At 51.2% G+C, this 21,982-nt stretch overlaps 9 protein-coding genes across 9 annotated transcripts; 3 read left to right on the forward strand and 6 right to left on the reverse strand.

Annotated features, from left to right (window-relative positions):
- The first annotated feature begins 1,765 nt into the window (after positions 1-1,765).
- Positions 1,766-3,379, forward strand: LY79DRAFT_567447 (uncharacterized protein). The gene has a single exon (XM_060558893.1). It carries the CDS (start codon positions 2,069-2,071, stop codon positions 3,314-3,316), a length of 1,248 nt encoding a protein of 415 aa, XP_060409507.1. The 5' UTR covers positions 1,766-2,068; the 3' UTR covers positions 3,317-3,379.
- Positions 3,380-3,860: 481 nt separating this feature from the next.
- Positions 3,861-4,196, reverse strand: LY79DRAFT_484387 (uncharacterized protein; the record flags this gene model as incomplete). The annotated part of the gene is made up of 2 exons (XM_060553286.1): positions 3,861-3,998; positions 4,083-4,196. Coding segments are annotated over 2 exons (252 nt in total), but the record flags the coding sequence as incomplete, so codon positions are not given.
- A 1,092-nt stretch (positions 4,197-5,288) lies between these two features.
- Positions 5,289-5,633, reverse strand: LY79DRAFT_524807 (uncharacterized protein; the record flags this gene model as incomplete). Its single annotated transcript, XM_060555664.1, has 1 exon — positions 5,289-5,633. A coding segment is annotated over one exon (345 nt), but the record flags the coding sequence as incomplete, so codon positions are not given.
- A 377-nt stretch (positions 5,634-6,010) lies between these two features.
- LY79DRAFT_615767 (uncharacterized protein) lies at positions 6,011-10,319 on the reverse strand. The gene is made up of 7 exons (XM_060561992.1): positions 10,018-10,319; positions 9,810-9,955; positions 9,394-9,755; positions 9,184-9,321; positions 8,790-9,116; positions 7,843-8,724; positions 6,011-7,782 (listed from the first exon to the last, which is right to left on the reverse strand). The coding sequence occupies exons 1-7, from the start codon at positions 10,237-10,239 to the stop codon at positions 6,332-6,334; spliced, it is 3,528 nt and encodes a 1,175-aa protein (XP_060409510.1). The 5' UTR covers positions 10,240-10,319; the 3' UTR covers positions 6,011-6,331.
- Positions 10,320-11,174: 855 nt separating this feature from the next.
- LY79DRAFT_524818 (uncharacterized protein) lies at positions 11,175-11,434 on the forward strand (the record flags this gene model as incomplete). The annotated part of the gene is made up of 2 exons (XM_060555666.1): positions 11,175-11,308; positions 11,371-11,434. Coding segments are annotated over 2 exons (198 nt in total), but the record flags the coding sequence as incomplete, so codon positions are not given.
- A 234-nt stretch (positions 11,435-11,668) lies between these two features.
- On the forward strand, positions 11,669-13,353 carry LY79DRAFT_524919 (LysM domain-containing protein; the record flags this gene model as incomplete). The annotated part of the gene is made up of 2 exons (XM_060555680.1): positions 11,669-12,294; positions 12,357-13,353. 2 exons carry the CDS (start codon positions 11,669-11,671, stop codon positions 13,351-13,353), a joined length of 1,623 nt encoding a protein of 540 aa, XP_060409512.1.
- A 1,571-nt stretch (positions 13,354-14,924) lies between these two features.
- LY79DRAFT_524815 (uncharacterized protein) lies at positions 14,925-15,528 on the reverse strand (the record flags this gene model as incomplete). Its single annotated transcript, XM_060555665.1, has 2 exons — positions 14,925-15,105; positions 15,170-15,528. 2 exons carry the CDS (start codon positions 15,526-15,528, stop codon positions 14,925-14,927), a joined length of 540 nt encoding a protein of 179 aa, XP_060409513.1.
- A 1,610-nt stretch (positions 15,529-17,138) lies between these two features.
- Positions 17,139-17,767, reverse strand: LY79DRAFT_696681 (uncharacterized protein; the record flags this gene model as incomplete). Its single annotated transcript, XM_060564836.1, has 1 exon — positions 17,139-17,767. The coding sequence occupies one exon, from the start codon at positions 17,765-17,767 to the stop codon at positions 17,282-17,284; it is 486 nt and encodes a 161-aa protein (XP_060409514.1). The 3' UTR covers positions 17,139-17,281.
- Positions 17,768-19,430: 1,663 nt separating this feature from the next.
- LY79DRAFT_567460 (uncharacterized protein) lies at positions 19,431-21,082 on the reverse strand. Its single transcript, XM_060558894.1, has one exon. The coding sequence runs from the start codon at positions 20,943-20,945 to the stop codon at positions 19,482-19,484; it is 1,464 nt and encodes a 487-aa protein (XP_060409515.1). The 5' UTR covers positions 20,946-21,082; the 3' UTR covers positions 19,431-19,481.
- Positions 21,083-21,982: the final 900 nt, after the last annotated feature.

Raw genomic sequence — 21,982 nt, forward strand, 5'->3', positions numbered from 1 at the left:
GCATGAAGGTCCGCGAGGAACTTGGTCGCGACGTCGATTGTTGGTCGAATGGGGGAGATCGGTCACCTTCACAACCCCCCAAGTGAGCAACAGGCCCATACGTGGTATCTGCCCAGCCGGTTTAGGCTGTCGTTACATGACCTTACAATATTGTTAGTAAACATAGCAACATGCTGGTTAACTTTGAAGAAACCAATACCTCGGTTAACACATCGGCTACCCCGAAGGAATTATTGTGGTGCAATCTTATCACGGCGTGTCACAAAACTACCTTGGGCCGTTATCATCTGTTGATTATGAGTACAGCAGGGCATGACTGTTCGGCCGCTGCTATAACTGCGCAAGAGTAGAAATCTCCGGCTTCGGTCTGGCTGTTCCATCTGGTTTCAGAGCTCACGAACACACGGCAACACATGTCCTGTCCTTTTCTGTATTTTTTAAAAAGCATCTGTTGTCGACATGCTCCATTGAAGGAAGCAACACTTGCGATGGGAAGTAACGCTGACGTGCTTTCTGTGGCATGTGGTAATAGGGCCATGCAGTGTTGCTTCAATACCATCTTAGTCTAGGACACGCATGTTTCTCTTCCTACGCTTTTGACTCGGCTTGTGTGTTGGAACGACAAGGGAAATGCCATGCGCGCACTCAGCGAACATGCTGGGGCAAACGTCGCTGTGAACCCGCGCCACGAGAGCCGTAGTCTCGGACGCTCGACTAGCCGGGCTAAAACTCTTGAACTGCGCAATCACATGAAACCCTTCTTAATGGTGTCTCCGTTGAGACATCAGGACCCTTCTTAATGGTGTCTCCGTTGAGACATCAGGCGCTTCCTCTAGGCTCTTGTTTGTTTGCGGTATCTGAGTGAGACTTTAACATGCCTTGATTGTCAGGGTCCGTCCCTGCCGGGTTTAGGTCGCGGGGCTGAAGCGGGGGTCATTCCAGCGTTTCTATCCTCACAGTCGGTCACTTCACGTTGTCGGCAGCGTTGTTTATCCAACCAGAGTACAATTGTTTGGGATTGCTCTGATGTCTTAGATCAGCGTTTGGTGGCGGGCTGAAGCGGGGGCACTCAAACGTTTCCATTCAGTCACCTCGCGTTGCCGATAACCTAGTTAATCCAATCAGAGTACGGATGTTCGATGTGGCTTTCAGCTCATTAGGCAACGAATGGGCTGCTCCGGAGATGTCCCCTGTTCCGTCGCCATATGGGCTGAGGGGTTCTGGGAGATGGAGTTGAATATCCATGATGGAAACCTCTTCATGTCGGAGATGTACTATGGTTGTTGGAGGGCAGCTGATAATTGAGAGGGCAGGTGACAACGTAGTATCAGAGAGTTGACGATATGAAGACATGTTGAGAACTGTTTACACCCTAGATTTATGCTACATACAGGCGGGGTACATAAACGCATTAAACGACAACCAAGCATGGTTGCGGTTGTGGAGAGAGACGGAAGCGGACCGACGCGTACCCGTTGGGGTTCCAACTTCATTTGCCCCTCAGAAGCTAGAATTCCATGTGAGACAAGTATGTATTCCCTCCCCATGTGTACTTCTTAATCGTCTAAGCCGCTTTGAGCGCTTACTAGAGTATGGAATATGAATTTCCCCTCAATAGCTACTAGTGTGGGAGAGTTGTGCAGTACCTGCGTGAGTCAATACGTGCCAAGGACGGAGGTCTGTACTCGTACAGACGGCTGAGAGCAGCATACATATCACACTACTGCCGAGTTACCTCTTTTACTTAAACTTCAAGCTCGACGAAGTCTGTTTAGTTAATCTAGTTCCACCCATATCGTACCATGGCGGTCTCCATGTCTTGTAGGATTTCAGATTTTGGATTAGCACCCTCACCTTGCGTTGAATTTTGTGGTTGCAGCAAGATTGTCTCATGCCAGCTCTGGAGGATGGCACTGCTGCCGTACGAGAAAGGTTTTTGATGGCACCGAGGGAAAAGTATTTAAAGAGCTACGGTTTAGCTCTATTCCGTCTCCTTGTTGCATACCCTCAATCACTTCAACTTTGACTCTCCATTCTAGACATTACTCCCTGAAAAAAAGTCACCAAAATGGGCAATCCCGTTGAGCAAAGCGTTTCTACGGAAACCCCGATGTCTCTTGGATTTTCTCAGACTGTTCTCCAGTCAGATGTCCAACCAGAGACTGCTGGGTCCGGCGGCCTGGAAGCGCAAGTATCGATGGAAGCTCAACCAGAGGCGCCGCTGGGTATCCTGAAGAAGCTCGAACACCACTCGTTCTCCGGGTTTGGCTTCAACACCATCTTCCGGCCACACAGCAACAAGACCCCGACTGGCTCCAACACGTCTGGGGAGCAGAGCGACAACATTTTGCAACTCAATCTCACCAGAGAAGTCATGAAATTCGACTTCAGGCTCGGAGACGTCCCCAACCGCGGCTTGTTTGGGCAGGCTGACATCAACCTCAACGGATTGCCTTACACCCAGAAGATCTTCGACGTGATGGAACCTGAAATCGAAACGCCGCTCATCCACTTCGAGAACGGCATGTGGCTACACGTCCCTGAGACCACCGCGCCTGCTCTGCCCGCTTCTCTTGCCCGAATGGCTTCCATTCCTCACGGCACAACCATCAACGCACAGTCTTTCTCGGCTCCTGTTACCGTTGATGGCGCCCCCGATATCAAGCCTATTTCGATCACGCCGATTCAGATTGAAACAGGACAATTGATCCCATTCTCCAGCCAAAAAGCAGATAAGAAGAACACCTTCCGTCTTCCTCAAGACCTTACCCCCTTCACCAAGGCTGAAACCGTTACACAAGAGATGATAACCAACCCCAACGTCGTCTTGACGAACGCCAACAAGGGCAAGGAGATCATAAAGCACACCACTTACACTATCTCGACGTCCCCACCTGAGTCCAAGCTTGGCGGGGGCACCAGCAATATCGGTTTCCTACAAGGCAATGGCTCCCAAGGCGACGGCACCCCGGCCACGGATAACACACCCAGGGCCAACGCGAACGCTGTGAAAGTCACGGCCACCTACTGGATCTCGACGGTACGCACGAAGCTCCAACTTAAGCGGTTCACGCCCAGCATGGAAGAGCCGACGAGGACGTTCTCCCCGATCGCCTTCCGCCCGAATGACGCGGTGCCTGTCTTCACTGTTGACTTCAAGATTCCGTCGGCCAAGGAGGTCACGGTCGAGTACACTCAGATTCAGTATTCTCAGATGGTGTTCCTTGACTTTGCCACTCTCAGCTGGCCTCACGCTACTGTCGGCACACTCGCCCCCACCGATCTGAAGCTGAAGCACTCTGTCCTGCGCCAGTAGGTCTAAACATGTGGCCGCGAGTCAAACTCGCTAACACGGATTCGCGTCATGAAGTTACGAACAGGCGAGCCATAATGCCGTAGTAGCTCAAGGTCTCCATATCGTGAAAGATGGCTTGTTTGTTGGCAAGTTCCGATTAGCTGTGTGTTCTCTGCGATTCTTTCACGCGAACCGGAGGCTAGGCAGAGTATTTAGATTATCTTGTTAAAAAAAAAAGAAATAAAAGTGCTTCAAGTATTCTTTATCAGATTACCGAAGCCAGGATGAAAGCTTTCCAAATTAGAAGAGTTGTTCCTTCAGAGTCGGTACCTGATGAATATGATACAGGACTCTCGGCGCGGTTGTTGAGTCTCGGACATGCCGCACAAGGATGTATTCTATTCGCCAAACCTACATCACCATCCATTGTTCTTGCCAGACATTGTTTCATAAAAGTCGGCATAATCGGTCCTACTTTATGATTTCCCACTTTTGGTCTTCGAATCCCACTGTGTTACTGATCCTCAGGGTACGTAGCATCGCCTCCGCAACTACATAAAGCTCATCAAGCAGGCCCATACTCGTCTTCTTCATCCTCTTCCACAAGCTTCGTTCGGAAATCCACCAATGCGTCGTAGCACTCCTGTCGCCGGAACTTAGCCAGGTCTGGCCACCCGTGCTCAAGGTAGATATTGCGAGCGTCCTACAGTTGTTCATGATACCGGTTAGTCTAATATACCACCAGAGTACATAGAAAATACCAAAACTAAAAACGAAAGTCACGTACCTCAATTCCGGGGTCTGCCAATTCATCTTCCTCTTCTTCCCCTTCCCGGATTGCACCCCATATTTCGGGATAATACTCTGCAACCTCTGTGTCAGGGCGAGGCAAAGGCACCAAGTCAAGGGAATACAGGCTATTGAGTAGCGCATCAAAGAACGGCCCAGCAGGTCGCGGAGGCGTCCACAACCAGGGCTGATCGTCCGGGGCGTCCTGAACCTGCTTATTGCCAGCGTCGTAGATGATGACGGTGCCGGTGTTGGTATCGATGATCCACCACTCACCGCTGTCACTGCCCTCGCCGCCACCGCCCGCAATGGGAACCAGACCTTCAGGCATCTTCTCGGCGAAAGGGAAGAGACCGTGGGCGCAGAGGCGCTCAGGTGTGGCCTTGTCTTCGGTGAGGTCCTCGTTCAACTCAGGGTTGTCCTCAAGGTAGCGCTGTGGCTCGCTGCGACCTACGACGGGCCAGCGGTTATCATCATGTGTCTCGTCGATATCAAGATACGGTAGATGCCGTAACAGGTCGATGACGCGGTCGTTGAAGCCCAGGAGGCGTGTCTTGTCGGCTGGAAGGAAGCTATCATCATCCCACCGCCCGCCTGGCGGGTATTGGATGATCGATGCCGGAAAGAAGGCCATCTGGGCCAGTGTCTCGTAGTACTTGGTCAGGCCAGCAACAATAACGTCCCGGTTATATCCGTCGGGATAAGTCACAGGATCCTTTCTCTCCAGTGATGGGGGTGGTGGTGGTGGTCGGGATTTGTGAGGGGTTGCCTCTGCCTTTCGCTTTCTCAACTCGCGTTCGTGTCTATCTTTCAACAAAGCCTCCAAGTCTTTCCGGCATTTCTCGCGGTCAAAGGCTGGTCCGGGTCCGGAGCCGTGCTGCCATCCTGCCAGCATGTAAGTCTGATACATGGAAGAGGCAAGGTCCCGGCGATCGGGAGTGGAGAAGTCAGGCTCGATGCCATCGACTAGGCCGGGAATAGGGTAGTAGTCCTTGCCGAGCATCGCGGCAACCTCGCTGAAGAAATCAACAGGGGTGTAGGACGGTGCCTTTTTCCACTCGGTCTCGAACTCGTCTGCCAATGCCTCGCCGCGTGGTGGCCCCGCGTACTTGGTGATACGGCCAGTTCGACAGTCGACAAGCCACCACTGCGGGCCATAAAGAGTGTACGCGCCGGCAGGGTATGTCAAGCTGACCATATCTGGAGGAAGGTGGGCGAGCTCGAACAAGCCCTCCAGATTCCCATCTACCAGCGAGCCATATTCCCTCAGGTAACGCATGGCCTTGGTTCTCGGGAAGATGGGCCACTGACCCGTATGAGGGCCTATGTCGACAGGCCGCACGTAGGGAAGGTGGCGTAGAAGGTCCACAGCGGTATTGGATCGACCTAATGTGGTTCGTAGGCCATCCATGTCCAGCTCAGCGTCGCTCCATCCCTCGGGCGGGGGATGTTGGATGTCGTTAGGTGACAGGTAAGGCGTTGTGGACAACTTGGTGTAGAAATGCGCTAGGCCTTGGGCCACCTCACGATGGAAAGATGGATTCTCCATGAGGTGAGATCAGATGTCTTGCTATTCCTGAGGTTTCAGGGCCTAAAAGAACTTGGTGGATCGGGTCTTAGAACCAAACCAAAGTCGACGCGGCTGGGCGGCGGGGTACAGCAGTCTATAGCAAACAAACGACTATCTGAAGGCTACCGACAATGAGTGCAGGTAATGTGATCTTATCAGCAAGGCAATTACAAACTGAGGACGAGGGGCCGTGGTAGGGGTCATCGGGGCTTTATATGAAAGAAGCTAGCATGTCTTGGCATGCATACATGATGCACCGCCCCTGGCGCGGGCAGTAAGCACGTTGTGTCGGTATCACAGCCCTTCCGTTGCAACAGTGGGTGAGGAATAAGTCGGGTGTATTGAGTCAACTGGTCACGAAGAAGAGAAGAAGCTGTTGCGGAAGGGTGCTAGCCGCGAAGCCGTATTAGTGGTGGAGGATCAGGGAAGGTCACGTGGGCAAGTCACGTATTAACTTCGGATCCTCCGGTTATCCGGCTTCCGGCGATGGCATCGCAACACCCTGATCAAGTCCGGGGTTCTGCAGGAGAACGAGATGGAATACAACACCTATCTTCTTGATTTCCTGTGTAGAAAGCAACAGAAAGCAACAGAAAGCAACAGAAAGCAACTACTTCTGAACATAAAATTTCCGGCCATCAACTGAATCCATAAATGGTGCAACTTCCTACATCACCTTACATCATTTTGTCTACGGCGGCGGGGCCGGGCGCAGGCGTGATGAGCGCCGCCGCTTCGGCCGCCACCTCCGTCGCCGTCGCCAGCGCGTCGGCGATCCACTCCGTCACGCGCGGATCCTCGGTGCCGAACACGGTTTGCCGCGGCGACTCGGCGTCTTCATCGGCGGTCGCCGTGGTGGCTGCGGCCTCTACCCGCTCGGCAGCCCTGGCTGTGACCTGGGCATACGGGAGGGACGCATAGCCCAGCTCCTCCATCTCACGACTGCATGACTTGTCTTGGCAGGCCAGGTAGCCCAAGTGCTCGAGGAGCTCCTCCTCGGTCGGCCTCCGCGTGCTGTTTCCCTCATCAACAAGGAGGTTGTCCGGGCCCGGCTCGCTGTCGTGGGCGACCGCATCCTCGTCGATGATGAAGGTGAGGTCGCCGGTGTCGCCGGCACGCTTCCTGACGCGCTTGCGCTTCCGCGAGGTGTAGCCCCAGCTGGCCGAGCTCACCTTGCCGGCAATGACATTTGGTTCCGGGGCTCGAGCGTAGGCTTTCCGGAGCGCACCGTTCGTGTCACGACCAGCCACCCGATCGTACCACGGATCGTCAGTTAGCAGGGCAAAGCCGGGATCGTTCACCAGGGTCTTGGGCCAGCACGGATTTTCTGTGATACCGTAGTCGTCTGGCATAGCTCCCATGTTGGTAAAGTCCATCTCGAACACGGTCTGCGTGGCGTCGGCCGTAACCTCGTAAACAGTCGTCGTACGACAGCCGATGACCTCGTTTGATATGGACCGCGCCCCGTGCTCCTTCTTCACCATATCCGGCGGGCATACGCCCTTCCAGATCTGACCCGCGCCCCCATTCTCCGTGTTGCGAATGAGACGAATCCACGTCCGGCTGTCCCGTGCCTGCCAGATGTCTGCGGGTGGATACTCGTCTCGCTGGCACTGAAGATCAAACTCTTGCAGCCAGCCAGAACTCCAACCTGTGTTGTGCTGTCTGTTATATCTAGTTACAAGGGGCCGTGGTGCCTCTTTGTTTTTGATACTCTTGCCATTACTGTCGTAATTCTTCTTGCTGACGCAGGGTATTTGTTTGACGGCAGGATTATAGTGGATAACAGAGCTGTAGTGATAGCAGGCCTGCTTGTAGAGACCGCCGTCGCACGTTCTAGTGACAGTCTCAGTGGAAAGCTTGCCATCCTTGGTGATTGTCTTCTTGTCGCCGCCGACTGGGGCGCGCTTGAAATTCTTCTTGTTGCAGGTGTTGGGCTTCTTCGGCGCCGGCGTTGGCTCATTACGCTTAGGCCGGTCTACTTTTGTTGTCAGAGGCTTGTCCAGCTTCACGTCATAGTCCTTTCCATTGAACTTGAACGCTGTTTTTCCAGCTTTCGCAATACCCTTGGCACAAACTTGTACCAGGGCCGGCATAGCAGCCTGCAGGGCTATGGAGATGAATATGCCTATGTCGAAATGGGTTAGTCATGTATGTACGGCGCGGGACTGATATGAGAGTGACTTACCAACGATGGGAATGAATCTTAGTGGCGCAGTCGCTGCTGCAATTGCAATGCGGCAGAAGGCCTTGGCAGCCACTTCTATAGCCAAAGCTTCTGCGGCCTCTCGAGCTAGATCGGCCGCCTCGTCTTCCACCTTCTCTTGTATTTGTTGCTTCGACACGGGGCCCTTGAAACCCTTGCAGCAAAAGCTCTGGGTTCCCCCAGAACAGCTCTGGTCTTCATTCTCCGTCTTGTGGTTGGTGTTTTGTGTGATGTCCACCTCATCGTCAGCACATCCCCCAAAACAGGATAAGCCGAGGCCACGATAACCCCGCCAGCGGCATGTTCCCATGGTGACACCCTTGTTGCAGCAAATGCTTCGAACCTGATCCTTTGGACATCGTACTTCGGTGGAGTATTGCCCTGGCTGGCCATTCGCCTGTGCCGCCAAGTGGTCACCGTCACGGCATCCGTCTCCGCACTTGGTCGTGTAGCACAGTCCCCGGGCGGCTTCGTCTTGGTAAATGATTTCGGCTTCCAGAACTTCTTCTTCCGTCAAGCCATCTGGGTTAAGGAGGCTGTTGGCCTTCTGGTCAACTTGGTCCAGCGCCCAGACCATCACACCACCGAGGCATCGTGAGTTGGCAAAGTCTACCTTCTGCTGAAGAGTCTCACCGTCGTCGTACGAGACCCACTGGTCCTTGTCCCAGTGAATCCATTTGACTCCAGCTTTCTGGTCGTGAACAGGCGTGAGGTTCTTCTCTTTAATAATATCCATGATCTCTTGCAGGGTCAGGATCCCCGAGGCCCTGGAGCAGGGACCTTCCTTGGCACCGTCGGAGAACTTGCATACCCCATTGGGCTTACTGCACTCGGCATCTTCAAGCGTGAAAGAACGACCGTAGACTAGAGAATCATCAGCAAATTCATTTACATCATGGCAAACTAAAGAAGAGTGGAGAATTGCTTACAGCCTTGGCCCAGAACGAGGTTCTCAGGCTTCAACCCGCCACGCCATAGCAGATCGAGGGCCATGTCGATCTCTGTGAGATTGGTGTGAGGTGCAATGTACGGACCGATCTCCTTTGACGCCTTATCCCAGACGCCATGAAGATCGTAAGACATTAAGTTGAACCAATCGACATGTGGTTGAATGCCCTCAATGTCAAAGTGTTGCAAATACCAGTACGATGCAGGCAGCGTGATGGAGAAGCCATACGAGCCGGAAAATGCAGCATAAATGTCTTGGCAGAGCAGAACCAGATTGGCGCGGTCCTCAGCTCGTCCTCCGCGATCATCTGAGAGCAATGTCAGTGAATGACCAATTCGTCGGTATTACTAGGGAAGGGAAAGGTATCTGCTTACCAGCCGTCGGATATTCCCAGTCCATGTCCATTCCGTCGAAACCATACTCGTCCATGAAGGCCAAGAGGCCGTCAATGAATATCTTTCGGTTCTCCGGTGTACTTGCCATGTCGCTAAAGGCCTTTTGATAGGGACCAGCTGATGCCAATCTTTGTCAGTATGATTCGTACAATTGGTTGATAGTTTCAAGGCTACCACTGATAGACTTACGATCGTTAAAAGACCAACCGCCAACACTAACCCAAGCCTCCAAACCTGGCTTCTTTTCCTTCAGCTTAGTGAAGCGACTGAGAAGTGAACCTGCATTCTTGTCCATGGGAACAATTTGGAATGTCTGTGGATTGAAGAACACAAACGCAAAGTTGATATGCGTGAGACCGTCGAGGTTCAGGTCCTCTGGGGAGACCTTACTGCAGGGGCGCGTGTTGGCCCACGACTCATAGTAGCCGATGGAGCGAGCCTCAACACTGTTTCCCTTGCTGCATGAAGGCCTCTTGACATCGCCACACGTGCCGAAGCCCTCCTGGCAGCCTTTGTTGACGTCGCAGAAGTCTGTAGTCGAGCCGCAAAAGCTTATATAGTCATTAGTGGGAGCACTACACTCAACCAGGGATAGATCTACTAACCCAAACTCGGAACAGCAAACGTTCAGCGGGCAGTTTTGCTTCCCGGGTGCTCCATACTGGCCGCACTCGGCCTTCGCGCCGCAGTTTGATGTGCAATTTGCTGCACCGCACTCAGCTGGGGAGTAGCCACAAAGGCCAGACCCGTTCTGGAATTGATATCTCAAGTCAGCTGGTGGACATGTAGTATGTATGAGGCTTCAAAACTTACTCCGGCACAGCAGGCGCCATTCACACATGGGGTCTCAGCATTGCATGTCCCTACAGGCAAATCGAGAGTTTCTGCAGGCAAGTCGGTGCCGAGGAGAGCATAGGCCGAGTTGAGGTTAAAGAAGGTAGAGTTACCCGCAACTGCGAGTACAGAGAAGTAAAGGATAAAGAAAGTGAAAGCGGACATGACTGGAGAGCCTAGAGTAAAGAACGGACGACGCATGTCAGCAGAGACACAAGAGACGAGACCAAAACAAACAGCGGTGTCTTCCCAGGAATGAGGGGATAGTTGAGCGCTGTGGGCACCGGCGATTCAAATATCGGTGACAAAAGGCTTACGGGAGGTTCCTGTTCAAATGCTTCTTCATCCCCCATTTCGACGTCGGAGTGTCTAACACTAATCATGGTTGTCGAAGACACAATCCCCGACTTCCTCCGTCACTCGGACTCTAGGGAGCAAGATCCCATAATGGTCTAACCAACAATGCAACTCTAATTTCGAACTTACTATGTATCGACGCAGTCAGAAAATAGTCGACCTGGGCAGTTGATGCTAATAATTGATCACGTAGAGAGTTTTCAACACAGCCAAGCAATGGCTAGTAACCCTACAATCCTACGATCTGTTGAAGTATCCAATCTGAAGAGTTTAAGCACATCATTTGCTCGTCCGTCTCAAAATTAAGTCAGCAAATGCAACTCTGACTGCAGCGCGGTCCTTTGATCCCCTTGCTTTGGTAAGCCAATTACCACGTTAATTAATGTGATCAAGCGGCCAATATTCCCTTTCGAGCAGGTCACGGAGCCTTGGCGCTAGGGGACGGGCCGTATGACCCTAAAAATTGCGTTGATAAGCGCTTGGTTCGTGGGAGCATCCCATCACGCCGTACCTGCAGATCGGCACCGGGTGGTGTGGCCGAATCGGTCATTTACCCGTTTGGCAAAACCCGTGGTCCTATTGCTGTAACCATCGTGCTTGATGTTGGATGGAACTAGTGAAAGGCTGCGCTCATGATTCTACTCTTATTCGGAGCATCTCGATATCAGGGCGGCACTCTGCTGCTCCCTGCCAGACTTCCGTTGCAGCTCAACCCAAGCCTCTTGTTCACTCGCCTTCTGTCGTTTCCAACTAGCGAAGTCGGCAAAACATTCACTGTCATGTTCCTAGGTTACACACCCGTCGTTTTCGTCGGGCTTATGTCTCTTTCCCAAGCCTTCAACCTGTGGCCTCTAGTTGAGAGTGAAGGTCTGTCTAATGTCCTCCAAATCCCCACTAGCTGCCTCAGTGCCTTGTAAGTCCAAGTTTGGATACGTATAAACCGTCATCAAGGATAGATTGTTAACTTTAATCAAGGAACGCCACCGTAACATGCGATCAGGACCTGTTCCAGCGCACCGTCAACGTGGATGGTCTCTGGTGGACTCAAGAAGATGTTGGCACTCTTTGCACTTCTTCGTGTCTGACCTCTGCGCAGAATTGGAAGGAAAATGTAGATGAAGTGTGCGCCGGCGAGTTTATGGTTCAAGGTGATCGAATGGTTGAGGTGGAGACGCTCGCAGCGCGCTTCGTCGAAGGCCTCGGACTTTCATGTCTTCGCTCCTCGTCGGGCCAGTGGTGCTTTGTCGAGCAGCAAGAGTGGACGGGCTCAGACATGATTACGCCCGACTGCGCAGCCAATCCTTCAGATCCATGGTGTACAAACCCTGCGAACGTGAGCGTTGAGAACCAGCGTATGGCGAGCTTGTACGATGATGAGTTACTCTGCTCCGAGTGCTTTCTTCATCTCATGTACAAACGAGTGACGTCCGACTTTCTCGCTGATACTGACCACTCGGACTATCTTGTGAACGAGTTTCAAGATATGCAAGATATTTGCCAAACGACTATCGGAGAGCTGGCCACGAGGGTGCCGCCTCAGTACCCGTCAGCGACCAACGGTATTGGTTGGGAACCTACTGAGCCCGGCAGTCCTCCATCAACAACACAACCCACAGCTACGGCCACTGCCGTCCCAAACCCGGATCCCGACTGCGAGCTGGGTCAATGGGTAGACATCTTTGCCACCCGTGAATCCACGCTGGCTGAGACCGACTTGGAGAGGTGCAATGAGCTAGCCGAGTTGCATGGCATTGCTACCGGCGACTTGATGGTGACGACTCGTAGTTCATCCTGCACCATGGAGCCAGAAGGTCCTTTGTATGATGAAGACTCGGATGAAGGATGGTTCTGTGGATCGCCCGCCTGTCGGCTTCTTCGGGTGAATGAAGGAGATACTTGGTGAGTGAAAATATCAAACGGCTGGGTCTGACGCATTACTAATTAACATTCGCCAAACACAGTGAATCCATTGCAGCCGCAATCTCCAATGATACAAACCCCATCACAGCCGTGCGGCTGGCTACCTGGAACCCAAATGTACTTGGGGCATGTGACTTCCTAGTCCCCAACCAGTACGTTTGCATAACTCGCCGTGGTGGCTCTTGGGTCGGTCCTCCCGAGTCAGAAATCCCCGATGATGGGGAAGGGCCGGTTCGTGGAGGACCAGGAAGCACGCCCAGTCTTCCCATCCTGGACAACCCATCCTCTCCGCCGACAGATGTGCAACAGGGCATCGCCCCGAGCTGCAATCGCTACGTCCAGGCCAACAACACGGCGGCCTCATGCTGGAAGATTGCCAACGACGGCGGTATCTCGCAGGCGCGCCTATTCGAGCTCAACCCCGTCCTCGGGGAGTCGGGCGAGCACTGTAACACACAGGTATGGCTTGGCTACTACTACTGCGTCCGCATCGCCGGCCAAGGCCCAACCACCACGGCCCCACCGGCAACAACGTCGGCGGTGCCCACATCGGAGCCGACGGCGGTTCCCACGCCGTCGCCCATCCACCAAGGCACCACTCCCAACTGCAACAAATGGGCTGAAGCGCAAGACGGCGATTCCTGCTGGAAGATGGCCAACGACGCCGGCATCGCACAAAGCTCTTTCTATGAGTGGAACACGGTGCTGGCCAACGGCGACAGCTGCGATATGATCTGGCCCGGGTACTTCTACTGTATCGGGGTGAGATCAGATCCTCCAACTACTGCTACACAGGCGCCGCCCGCAACTACCACAGCGACGGCACCCAAACCTTCGCAGACGCAGGCGGGAATTCCGGCAAGCTGCGATACGTTCGCCCAGGCCCTATCCGGCGCCTCGTGCTGGCAGCTCGCTACCGATGCCGGCATTACCTTGGAGCAGTTTTTCAGCTGGAACCCTGTTGTTGGGTCGGAGGGTGAAAACTGCGGGACGCAGATCTGGCCAGAATACTATTATTGTGTTGGGGTTAGCGGATAAAGTGATCTACATGACAGCTTACATATATATTCTCTTGATTTCACACCGCGAGAGAAGTGGTTTCCCGCCTTTTACAACACAGGGGTCATGCTCATGTTCCGGCCTTTCCTGGCCTTTTTCAATTACTAGAATCCTTTGAGTGAGGCTTGTACCATACTCTCTATTCCCATGCATATCTTATAAAGTCGCGCATTACTGTTGCTTTTATGCAAGAATATTATAATACAGGCAAAGAAGGGCCATAGGTTGGCGTTAGTAGGGGGACGTCAGGGACGTCAGGGTCAGGGTTAACAAGGTTAACTAATACAGTGAAGATAACAGAGAAAGCATGTCTTCTATTAGGAAAGGTTACTCCATTCTATAGCCAAGGAAAAGTTTACTCTCACCCCTCCCAAGTCTCTAGGACTAGAAGGTATATAACAACTTAAACTATTAGACTAGCGGGACTCAGGTTTCTGTCATTTAGTTAAAGGCTCTTCTAGGTTATGTTTCAGACTCGGATAGTATGATCGTTATGGCGGGTTCACCCGGCACATCCAATTATCTCCTAAAGACGATGCCGCAGCCCGTGAAGCAGCAACTATGTACCGCCGCGAAAGGTACTCGTTGAAAGTCAATGGCACGAGTGGAGGTAGTCCTCGGAAACTATGAACTGAAGGTCAGTATAAAATGAAGAACGAGGGACAAGAGTCGCATGAAGAACCTTCGTGTGGCGTCTTCAGCTGCAATTTTAAACGTGTCCCCCATCCTGTTGTCCTCGCCGTCATATACGTTTCGAGCTAATGGATTGGGCCGAAGAACTTTATGTTAATTATATGGGCATCAAATGGTAACTCCAACAATTTGGAAGCGAATCACGCCCCTGCTCTGCCGTTACAGTCAGTCATTGCTGCTCCGCCGCTTAGTGACGCAGGCGCCTGTATCACGGTTGAAGGCTACAAGCACCTCACACTACAGACGCTTCCGGCACAAGACCCATTTACAACTTATTGCATCGGGATGTTAGGTAAAGATGAGACTTTGACAAGTCTACTACACACGGAGACGGTCCTTGATCCTCAAACACGGTCAAGCCCCAACCAAAACCCTAGCTAGCCAATGAAATGGACAATAACGTCCGACGCTGTGCCCCAAAACGCACTGTCGATCTTCGTCGCCATGTTTTACGCCAAGCTGCTGACGGGCATTGTGTCTCGGCGCGGATTCGCAATTCTGAATATCGACGGCTTGCTTGACACGCGGTTGGTATTTGAATTAAGGTTCCCGCAGTGGGAAATCCCGTGAAACCATCGTACATGCGAGTGAATCCTCCATGTGTGTAAGAATGCAGATGCTCGTTGGTATTCACGCGAGATTGATGGCAATGGAAACTATCCCTTACTAAAAGCTATCTGTTTCGTTGGTTCATCTATCAAACATGGTTCCGGATTCTAAGAAGCACAGCCATCGCTAAGATTAGAGAGAATATAGAGCATGCCGCCCCTGAATTCCCTGCATTTTTGACTGATGTCTTGACGTTTAATTACTTGGGACCGATTTTCGATGCGGATGCCCTCGTGCCGAGAGTCGTTTCAGTGTCCCAACTCTAGATCCGTCTCCACGATCTCCGCCTCGCTGTCACCCTCACTGAGAGGGGTGTACTCAGACGCAAAGTAGCTGGACTTCGTCACGCTCTGGCAGTGAGGACAGTCGCAGCTTCTTCTAGCGAGCATATGACCGATTACAGGGAGGAGAAGGTACAAGTGGATGGCACTGCCGAGAAAAAGGATATGTCAGCCTGCTCAGTTATAATCCCAAAAGAATAGAGCAGACTTACGTGTCAATCATCAAAGGCACCGTGCCGTACGTGCCCAGCACGATCTGGCCCCTGTCCCAGGGGTTTCTGATGGTGGCCCAGCTGATGAAAAGGAAGATGAAGTGGAATGTGGAGAGGGAGAGGTCGGCGTAGAAGACGTTTGAGGGAGAAAGGGCCTGGATCGGGGAGCCGAGCGCCGCGACGAGGTCACGGCGGATGATGAAGAGGCCGAGGATCGCCGAGGCGAAGAGGGGCAGGATACCGAGGGCCGGGAAGGGGCAGTTCGTGATAATGCCATGGATGAGGAGCAGGATGAATGCTGGAGGGAAGGTGATGATTGTGACTTTGCGGAGGACGACGTTGTTGCCTTCGGAAGCCATGTTGGAATGTGTGTGGTATAATATGCGATGCTGGTTATATTTCCTTTTTGTGGGTTTGTAAGATTTGTTGTCCTGTTTCGTGGTGTTTCCAACGATGTCGATGCTAGGACGTGGAAGCCAGACTTGAGGCTGGATTTCACGACTTTATATCTTGGTGAGATAGATAAATGATACTGTCGCCTGAAGTTAAAACGCATCGTAGTTCGCCCATGATCTACAGAGCCGGGCGTAAAAGCCACGCATCAGCCTCATGTTTCGATGCATCTAATAGACCAGAAGGGAAGGATATTGTTCTAGATGGTGCCGATCACCTGGGACGAATTATACTAGGTACTAAATTAGGAGGATTGCGGCATTGAGCTGTAGTACGTAGCATCCATCGAGCCTGTGGCCACCTGTCCTGTAAAGTTCTGACCGTTTAACAACTCGCGGAATGGCCAGTCGAGCACTAACATGGACGACTCCGAGATCGGGTTGACGCGCTAGAGAGGAAGCGTGGATTTGCATGAGACACAGAATCCTTCGCAGGCAGCCGAGTTTTGATTGACATGAACTAGGCCAATGAGGTGCAGAGATACACTCGGCGGGAGGACTTGGCTGCGTCAACATGGCCAGGCAGATTCTTGGACATGCTGACACTGTGCCGCTTGCGTTGGCTTGTGACTTGGCTTACCTGCTCAGAAAAGCATGCTGGCTGCCGATCTTTCATCAGTCGAATGTTTGCCTGCATCCCTTATTGACTCTGTTCTGGCAGCTTGATGATTGACTAGGAGTAACGCGTATGTAACGAAGGGAATATGCTCTCTTCAAGGACCTCATCAATCGCCAGAAGAGCGGAGATTTAGCTTCATGACATCCAGCTCAGGCAACCGCCGGGAAGATGAAGTCCGCTGTAACACTTTTGGAAGCTTTAGCTTCAGTTTCTATGGATGTCTTTGCCGCTAGAATCGCTGATGCGAGCAATTTGGCTCCGTTTGAATTTAATTTGGGTTTGGATAACGTCGTTCAGGGCCTTGGAGAAGGTTATTATCCTTTCTGAATCGGAAATTTTCTTGATTTGTGTTTGTGGGCCACTCATAGACCTCGAAAGAAGATCACCTCTTTCCCGAAAAACCAGACTTCATACATGAATTCTCATTGTCACAAGACCCTGCGACGTTTTTTATCACGACTTCTAGCTTTCAAAACATCAGGCAAGTCTTGACCATGTAACCTCTGGCAGTGAAGTCTCACAAGATCCTGCCGGATGTCATCGTAGCCAGAGCCGGTGTATGGACATGCTATCCTCGAGACGTCTTTCTCGTGCTCTTTCCGTCTGTGTTTTCCTTAACCCTGATGCCGTCTTGAAAGTCTTTGTGCAGTTCGTAAAGTCGCATCGAAGATATTGCGTGCTTCTGTTTGGTCAACGATTTGTCCCATGACTGAGGGGAAGCGGAAGCTTATGAATTATGTCACGATATATAAGCTACTATTACTGCCCACGTAACAACGGTATCGGTTTGTTACGTGACAAATTACATGTACTCATTTTGTGTCATCGATGGACCACGCTGTCGTTTCGATTCCGTACCCAGTTTCGTGGGCAAATCCGCGCGTGGGGTTTGGGGGCTGGAAGAATCGTAGATCCAGCTAACGAACTTCTCGTACTCCTGGCCCGTCTCAATGACCTCCTGTCGATCGGCGTTATAGGATAGGCATCCACGATGAAATTTTGGACAACAAGGGATATACTTACACGAGAGATGCCAACCAATTAGCCTCGGACATCTTCGAGCGTTCTCAGACTCCCCAAGATGACGAATTTCTCGGCCACCGACAACAACGCCAGAAACGCCACGTTTCCCGACTCGGACTTCTTCATCGGAGCAAACACCTCTTTCTGAAGTTTTCTTTCAGTCTTCGACCTCTCGCCGGCGTACGCTGAGCCTCGCTTGATACAATGGACTGTTTTACCATACCCGGATAGTCGATAGAAGAATTCGCCGGTATCTTGTGAGAACGCCAGCACTACCAAGAACATTGGAGTATCTCTCAGTTTGAAGATAGCCGTGTCGTTGTCTCTGTTGAAACATTTGAAGTTGATGATGTCCCGTTTGACCATTTCCGAGCCAACAGAAGCGTGTTCCTTGTTAGGAGTTGGCGACGACGGGGGTATTATATGAGAGTCGTCCATGGGTAAGAAGGTTTCGGAAGGAATATGGTCTCGGAGAGGGTTGAGATGATATCTGCAGTACTCCATTTGCCTTGGGTCAACACCGGGAGCTGGGGGAAGACCGAAGGCGTGAAGTGGTGCTGAGGACTGTGGACGAGAGACGAGCGTTGAGAGCGGCAAGCTCCTCAAAGCGTGAGTAGCAGAGTTGGGCCCGTTAGCCCCGGGGTCATCACTCCCCGGGTTTCCCCCGCCCACCACGGGGAGGTGGGCCCATGGGCGGTTTAAGTATGTTGGATTGATGTGCGCGCCGCCTGATTCACGTCAGCATATCAATAAGTATTTCGATTAGGACTTAGTCTACTTACTCTGGTTTATTATTGGTAAGATATATAAGCGTTCACTTGCGGCTAGCGTAACATCTGCTTTAGTGGGCGGGCGGCGTCGTCTTTATAAAACGTCTCTTTATTGTTAGTTTGTAGTCTTAGAAATAAACGGGAACACTAAGACAAACGAAATAACTTACCTAGTATATGAACTCAAAATCGTCCACGTCCGCCTCGACGTACTCTTGGTCGTCGTCGTTATTATCGTCGTCGTCGTCGTCGTCGCCGCCAGGAAGAATTGCGGCGGAGGCAACGGGGGCAGGGGAAAAAGGGTTAGGGTCAGACGATGTAGACGATGTTTGCCGAAGAAGAGAGAAAGGGAACATTGTTATCATGGATGGTAATTCAAGAGGAGTCGCCTGCACTGTAGCCATGGTCTTCCTGCCTTCAACATTTCATAGGACGCTTCTCCTCATGTGTGCATATCTAATGCTACTGCCTTTGCTATTGTGGAAATGCTACTCGGGGCAGGTGGTGCGAAACGAGTTGCCAACACAGCTCGCTTGACATTTTGACTCGCATACAAGAACTAATGACTAGCTCTTTCAATCATCGTAAATCTCCTTTCTCTAGGCTGGAAACAACGCCCTGGTCTATTCACAACGTCATGGGAACGTGCAGGAGCAGATGGCAGACTGGGTTTTCGAATTATCATGGGCATGAGATAACCTTGACGTCCCCCTTTCAAATGCAATGGTAAGAAGCTGAAAGTAATCCAAGGCGGATGGCAAATCAATTATAGGACACCCACATTTCCCCTTTGAAAATCAGTGTTGAAATGCCTGGGTCGGGAATCATCTCATTCTAGCGGTTTGGAGATGTGGCCCTGGCAGTCGTTTCCAAGGGATCGTCCAGATTGGCAATGCAGGTTATAGCCTGTTTCTAACGAGCAAGCATCCCAGGCTGTGTAAATTCCTAGTCCATGCATTTTTTTGTTTACTGCAACCAAATCTCATCGCGAGATAGCCCAGACTTGAGCTTGATGCCGGGGTCGTATCTCACCCATGCCGCGCAGCCACTGTAGTATTGAACTGAACTAACAAGCCGTGATTGTACTCTTTCTCTGGAAGATGGGACGATCCATGTTAGATAAAACGTCATCGTGTCCTGCGGCCGGCGCTTGGACACTGTGCCCTCTCTTATCGATGGGATACACCTGGAAATATGGAAAGTACACCATTCGAGAGACGGTGCTCTGTCTTGAATCAGTTCTCTTCAGTTATCATCTTCAGTCAAAGATCTCAGGCAAGACGCGCTGGCCCGACGGTTTCTAGGCAGCGCCAACGACATGGTCTACGTATTTCCCTTCATGTCAAAACGAAATCACCTCACATGTACAGCCATCATGGCACGTGGTCAAGAAAACTGTACTCTTCTATGGCTTTATTCCTACTTGGACGGATTCTACTTCTGCCGGTTCAAGATTTCCTCCATTTTCGAATCGATTCGAACGACCTAAGACCACTACAGATACTGTATAGCTTGGGTAGAGCCACTGTGTCAATGGTGTTAATAGCACAGTTGAACCTCCGGTCTATATGTCGACTTGCTACCTCATCCCATGCTCGTAAAGCCCTATACCCTTGGCCATGCTGCCAAGACACGACATCAAATTTCCAAGTCGCAGCCATCGTGAGATCAACTTCGCTCTCCTTGACCTCGTATCTGAAAAAGAACCCTTCTCCAACACCAGGACTCCATACTTCCAACATCTTTAAGTAGGGCATATATGTAGCTGCTTGACTTGCTGCCATAAGTAGACAACCTAACTCTTTAGGACTGGTAGTCAGCTGTCCAAGTTGGCAACTGAGAACTAGACGCTCAAGCATGCAAGGAGGCAATGCCTCGCCTGATGAGAGTAAAACGTTGAAGTGGGAGAAGAAATTCCTCGCGTCAATGACATACGTTATTGCCAGTTCCTTAAGGTGAAAGCTAGTGGGAACTGCAGTCTGCAGCACAGCTGCTAAAGCGTTTGCTTTCTCGGAGTTACTTTGACTTTGAGCTTCAGATATCAATCTGGACCGAGACTCCCATACGGATAGCCTCTGCAGAGAAGGAACTCGATCTGCGATTGAGAAGGCGACTCTGTTTCCGATTGCTTGTTGAAGTGTTCTCGTCTCTCCCAGCTGTTGTTCAAAGTCGAGTCGCCGAAGGCACGGAAAGCCGTCGCAAAGGTGAGAGAGTAAGATAGACGAACAGCTCCAAGAGATTGTCGGACAGACGGAAATTGCGGTGATACTAGGGACCCGCCGAACAGGCCCTTGCTTGCTGACAACGCTGTTGATACTACGAATTTCCGCGGATGGATCTGAAACGGCGGGTGATCGACGATGGATGCAGCGACGTCGACCACGTCTAGATACGCGGTTCCGATCGCCTGCATTCGGAACTGAGATACCAATCAGTTCAAGCGAAACACCACTTTCGGGTATTCCTTCGGCCCAAAGAGCAAGAATAGAGAGGAGCTCTTCCAAATTTTCATAAAGTACCCTCTCTCTCTCGATAAGTGTATGTTGGCCTCCAACCTCCTGAAGGCATCTATGGCAACGGTACACTTCCATTCTCAGATAAAGGGTAATGGTCTTAATGAGAGATCTTTGATGACGCTGAATAGCCTCGCGAAAGCCTTCAAAGTTTGACTTTGAAATCCAGGGTCGGAAGGTCAGCTTCTGCCAGAGCAGCGGTTCGAAAAAGCTCTGCCATTCTTTCGAAACACTTGCGTAGAGGGCGATGGGGAGGTCTTCGAGATTTAAAATGTTTGCCAAGCATTCCAAAATCATATGTCGGAGCTCTAGTGAAAGACCTGTCCAGCGAGGACTTTTGATGTTTTCTCCTTGAATTGCGATGTCCTGTAAGGTTCCGTGAGATGGAAGCTGCATCATGGTAGAACGTTATTGTTGTATTCCATGCCTGGGACGTTCCTGGTCATGGTAGAACGAATGTTAGAACGAGATTTGGTAGGTAGAAAAAGTCGGGAAGCGAGTGGCGACTGGTTCGATTTGAGCCTTTAATTATCGATGGTAAGAAGATGCAAGCCGAAGTCCGTTCTGTATTTGACGTCCTATTTGTATTTTCCTATAGAGGCCATCAAGGCCCCCAAACTCAGTCAAAATACCTTGTTGGAGGTTTCCCTGTTTTCCTCCACTTACTTCCTAGGTCTCGCTGAACTCTCCATTAAGGTGGCGTTCTAATGAGCATTACGAGAGTAGAGAATCGTATACGCGGTAATGATCGCCAAACTCAAAGCCTCAAGAACAACAAGGTGGAATTCCTCTCGTCTATATATCTACTGGGAAGCAAAGTTGGCCTAGAAGACAGGACCTTCTGGTCCGAGATGAAATGGAGCATCCAGCTGGCCTAGCCCAAACCAGGGTGAACATGACGCGTGAATGGACATCGGCCCTTGTGTTTCCCAACCAATCCTTAAATACGGAAAAGGTTAAGTTCCGGCTAGGATGGCCGCTCTTCGTGGTAAGTAAGCTTGCTGCGATGCTGACCATCGCTAATCCATCGGAGAAACGGGCTTAACCTTGATGTCCACCGGATTAACTACAGTAGATTCTCCAGACTATTATCTAGGGTATCTACTGCTAGTCATGGTAAAATAACTGTCTACATGCCTATGATAGTTACTCGTTTTTACGCCTAATGACCGAGAATTATTTAACCTTATTATTTATTAATATATATACATATATATGTATAGCAAGCAGTATATTATAGTTGTAAGGATATCGCCGATGGGGCGCCTTATAAGGTTATATGTGGTGTAGTTCTGGCATGTAGTGCCAGAACTGGCGGGTCTTTTGGCAGTTGCTAGAATAGTCTATTGTTTAGGCGTAGCACACCACCTAAACCTACTACAATTGTTCTGGCGCTACCTGGGTCTTCTGGCTGTAGGGACAGGGGTTGGGTTCGA

This window comes from Colletotrichum navitas (assembly GCF_030913465.1).
Source record: "Colletotrichum navitas strain CBS 125086 chromosome Unknown LY79scaffold_83, whole genome shotgun sequence".
Classification (NCBI taxonomy): Eukaryota; Fungi; Ascomycota; class Sordariomycetes; order Glomerellales; family Glomerellaceae; genus Colletotrichum; species Colletotrichum navitas.

Excerpts from the sequence above, each read along its gene's own strand:
- LY79DRAFT_567460 (XM_060558894.1), bottom strand. The coding sequence starts at position 20,945 with ATGATGCAGCTTCCATCTCACGGAACCTTACAGGACATCGCAATTCAA.
- LY79DRAFT_567447 (XM_060558893.1), top strand. The coding sequence starts at position 2,069 with ATGGGCAATCCCGTTGAGCAAAGCGTTTCTACGGAAACCCCGATGTCT.
- LY79DRAFT_615767 (XM_060561992.1), bottom strand. The coding sequence starts at position 10,239 with ATGCGTCGTCCGTTCTTTACTCTAGGCTCTCCAGTCATGTCCGCTTTC. Across the intron at positions 9,756-9,809 it reads GTTTGCTGTTCCGAGTTTGG|CTTTTGCGGCTCGACTACAG; the intron begins GTTAGTAGATCT and ends TGACTATATAAG. Across the intron at positions 8,725-8,789 it reads CCTCGTTCTGGGCCAAGGCT|TCTACGGTCGTTCTTTCACG; the intron begins GTAAGCAATTCT and ends ATGATTCTCTAG.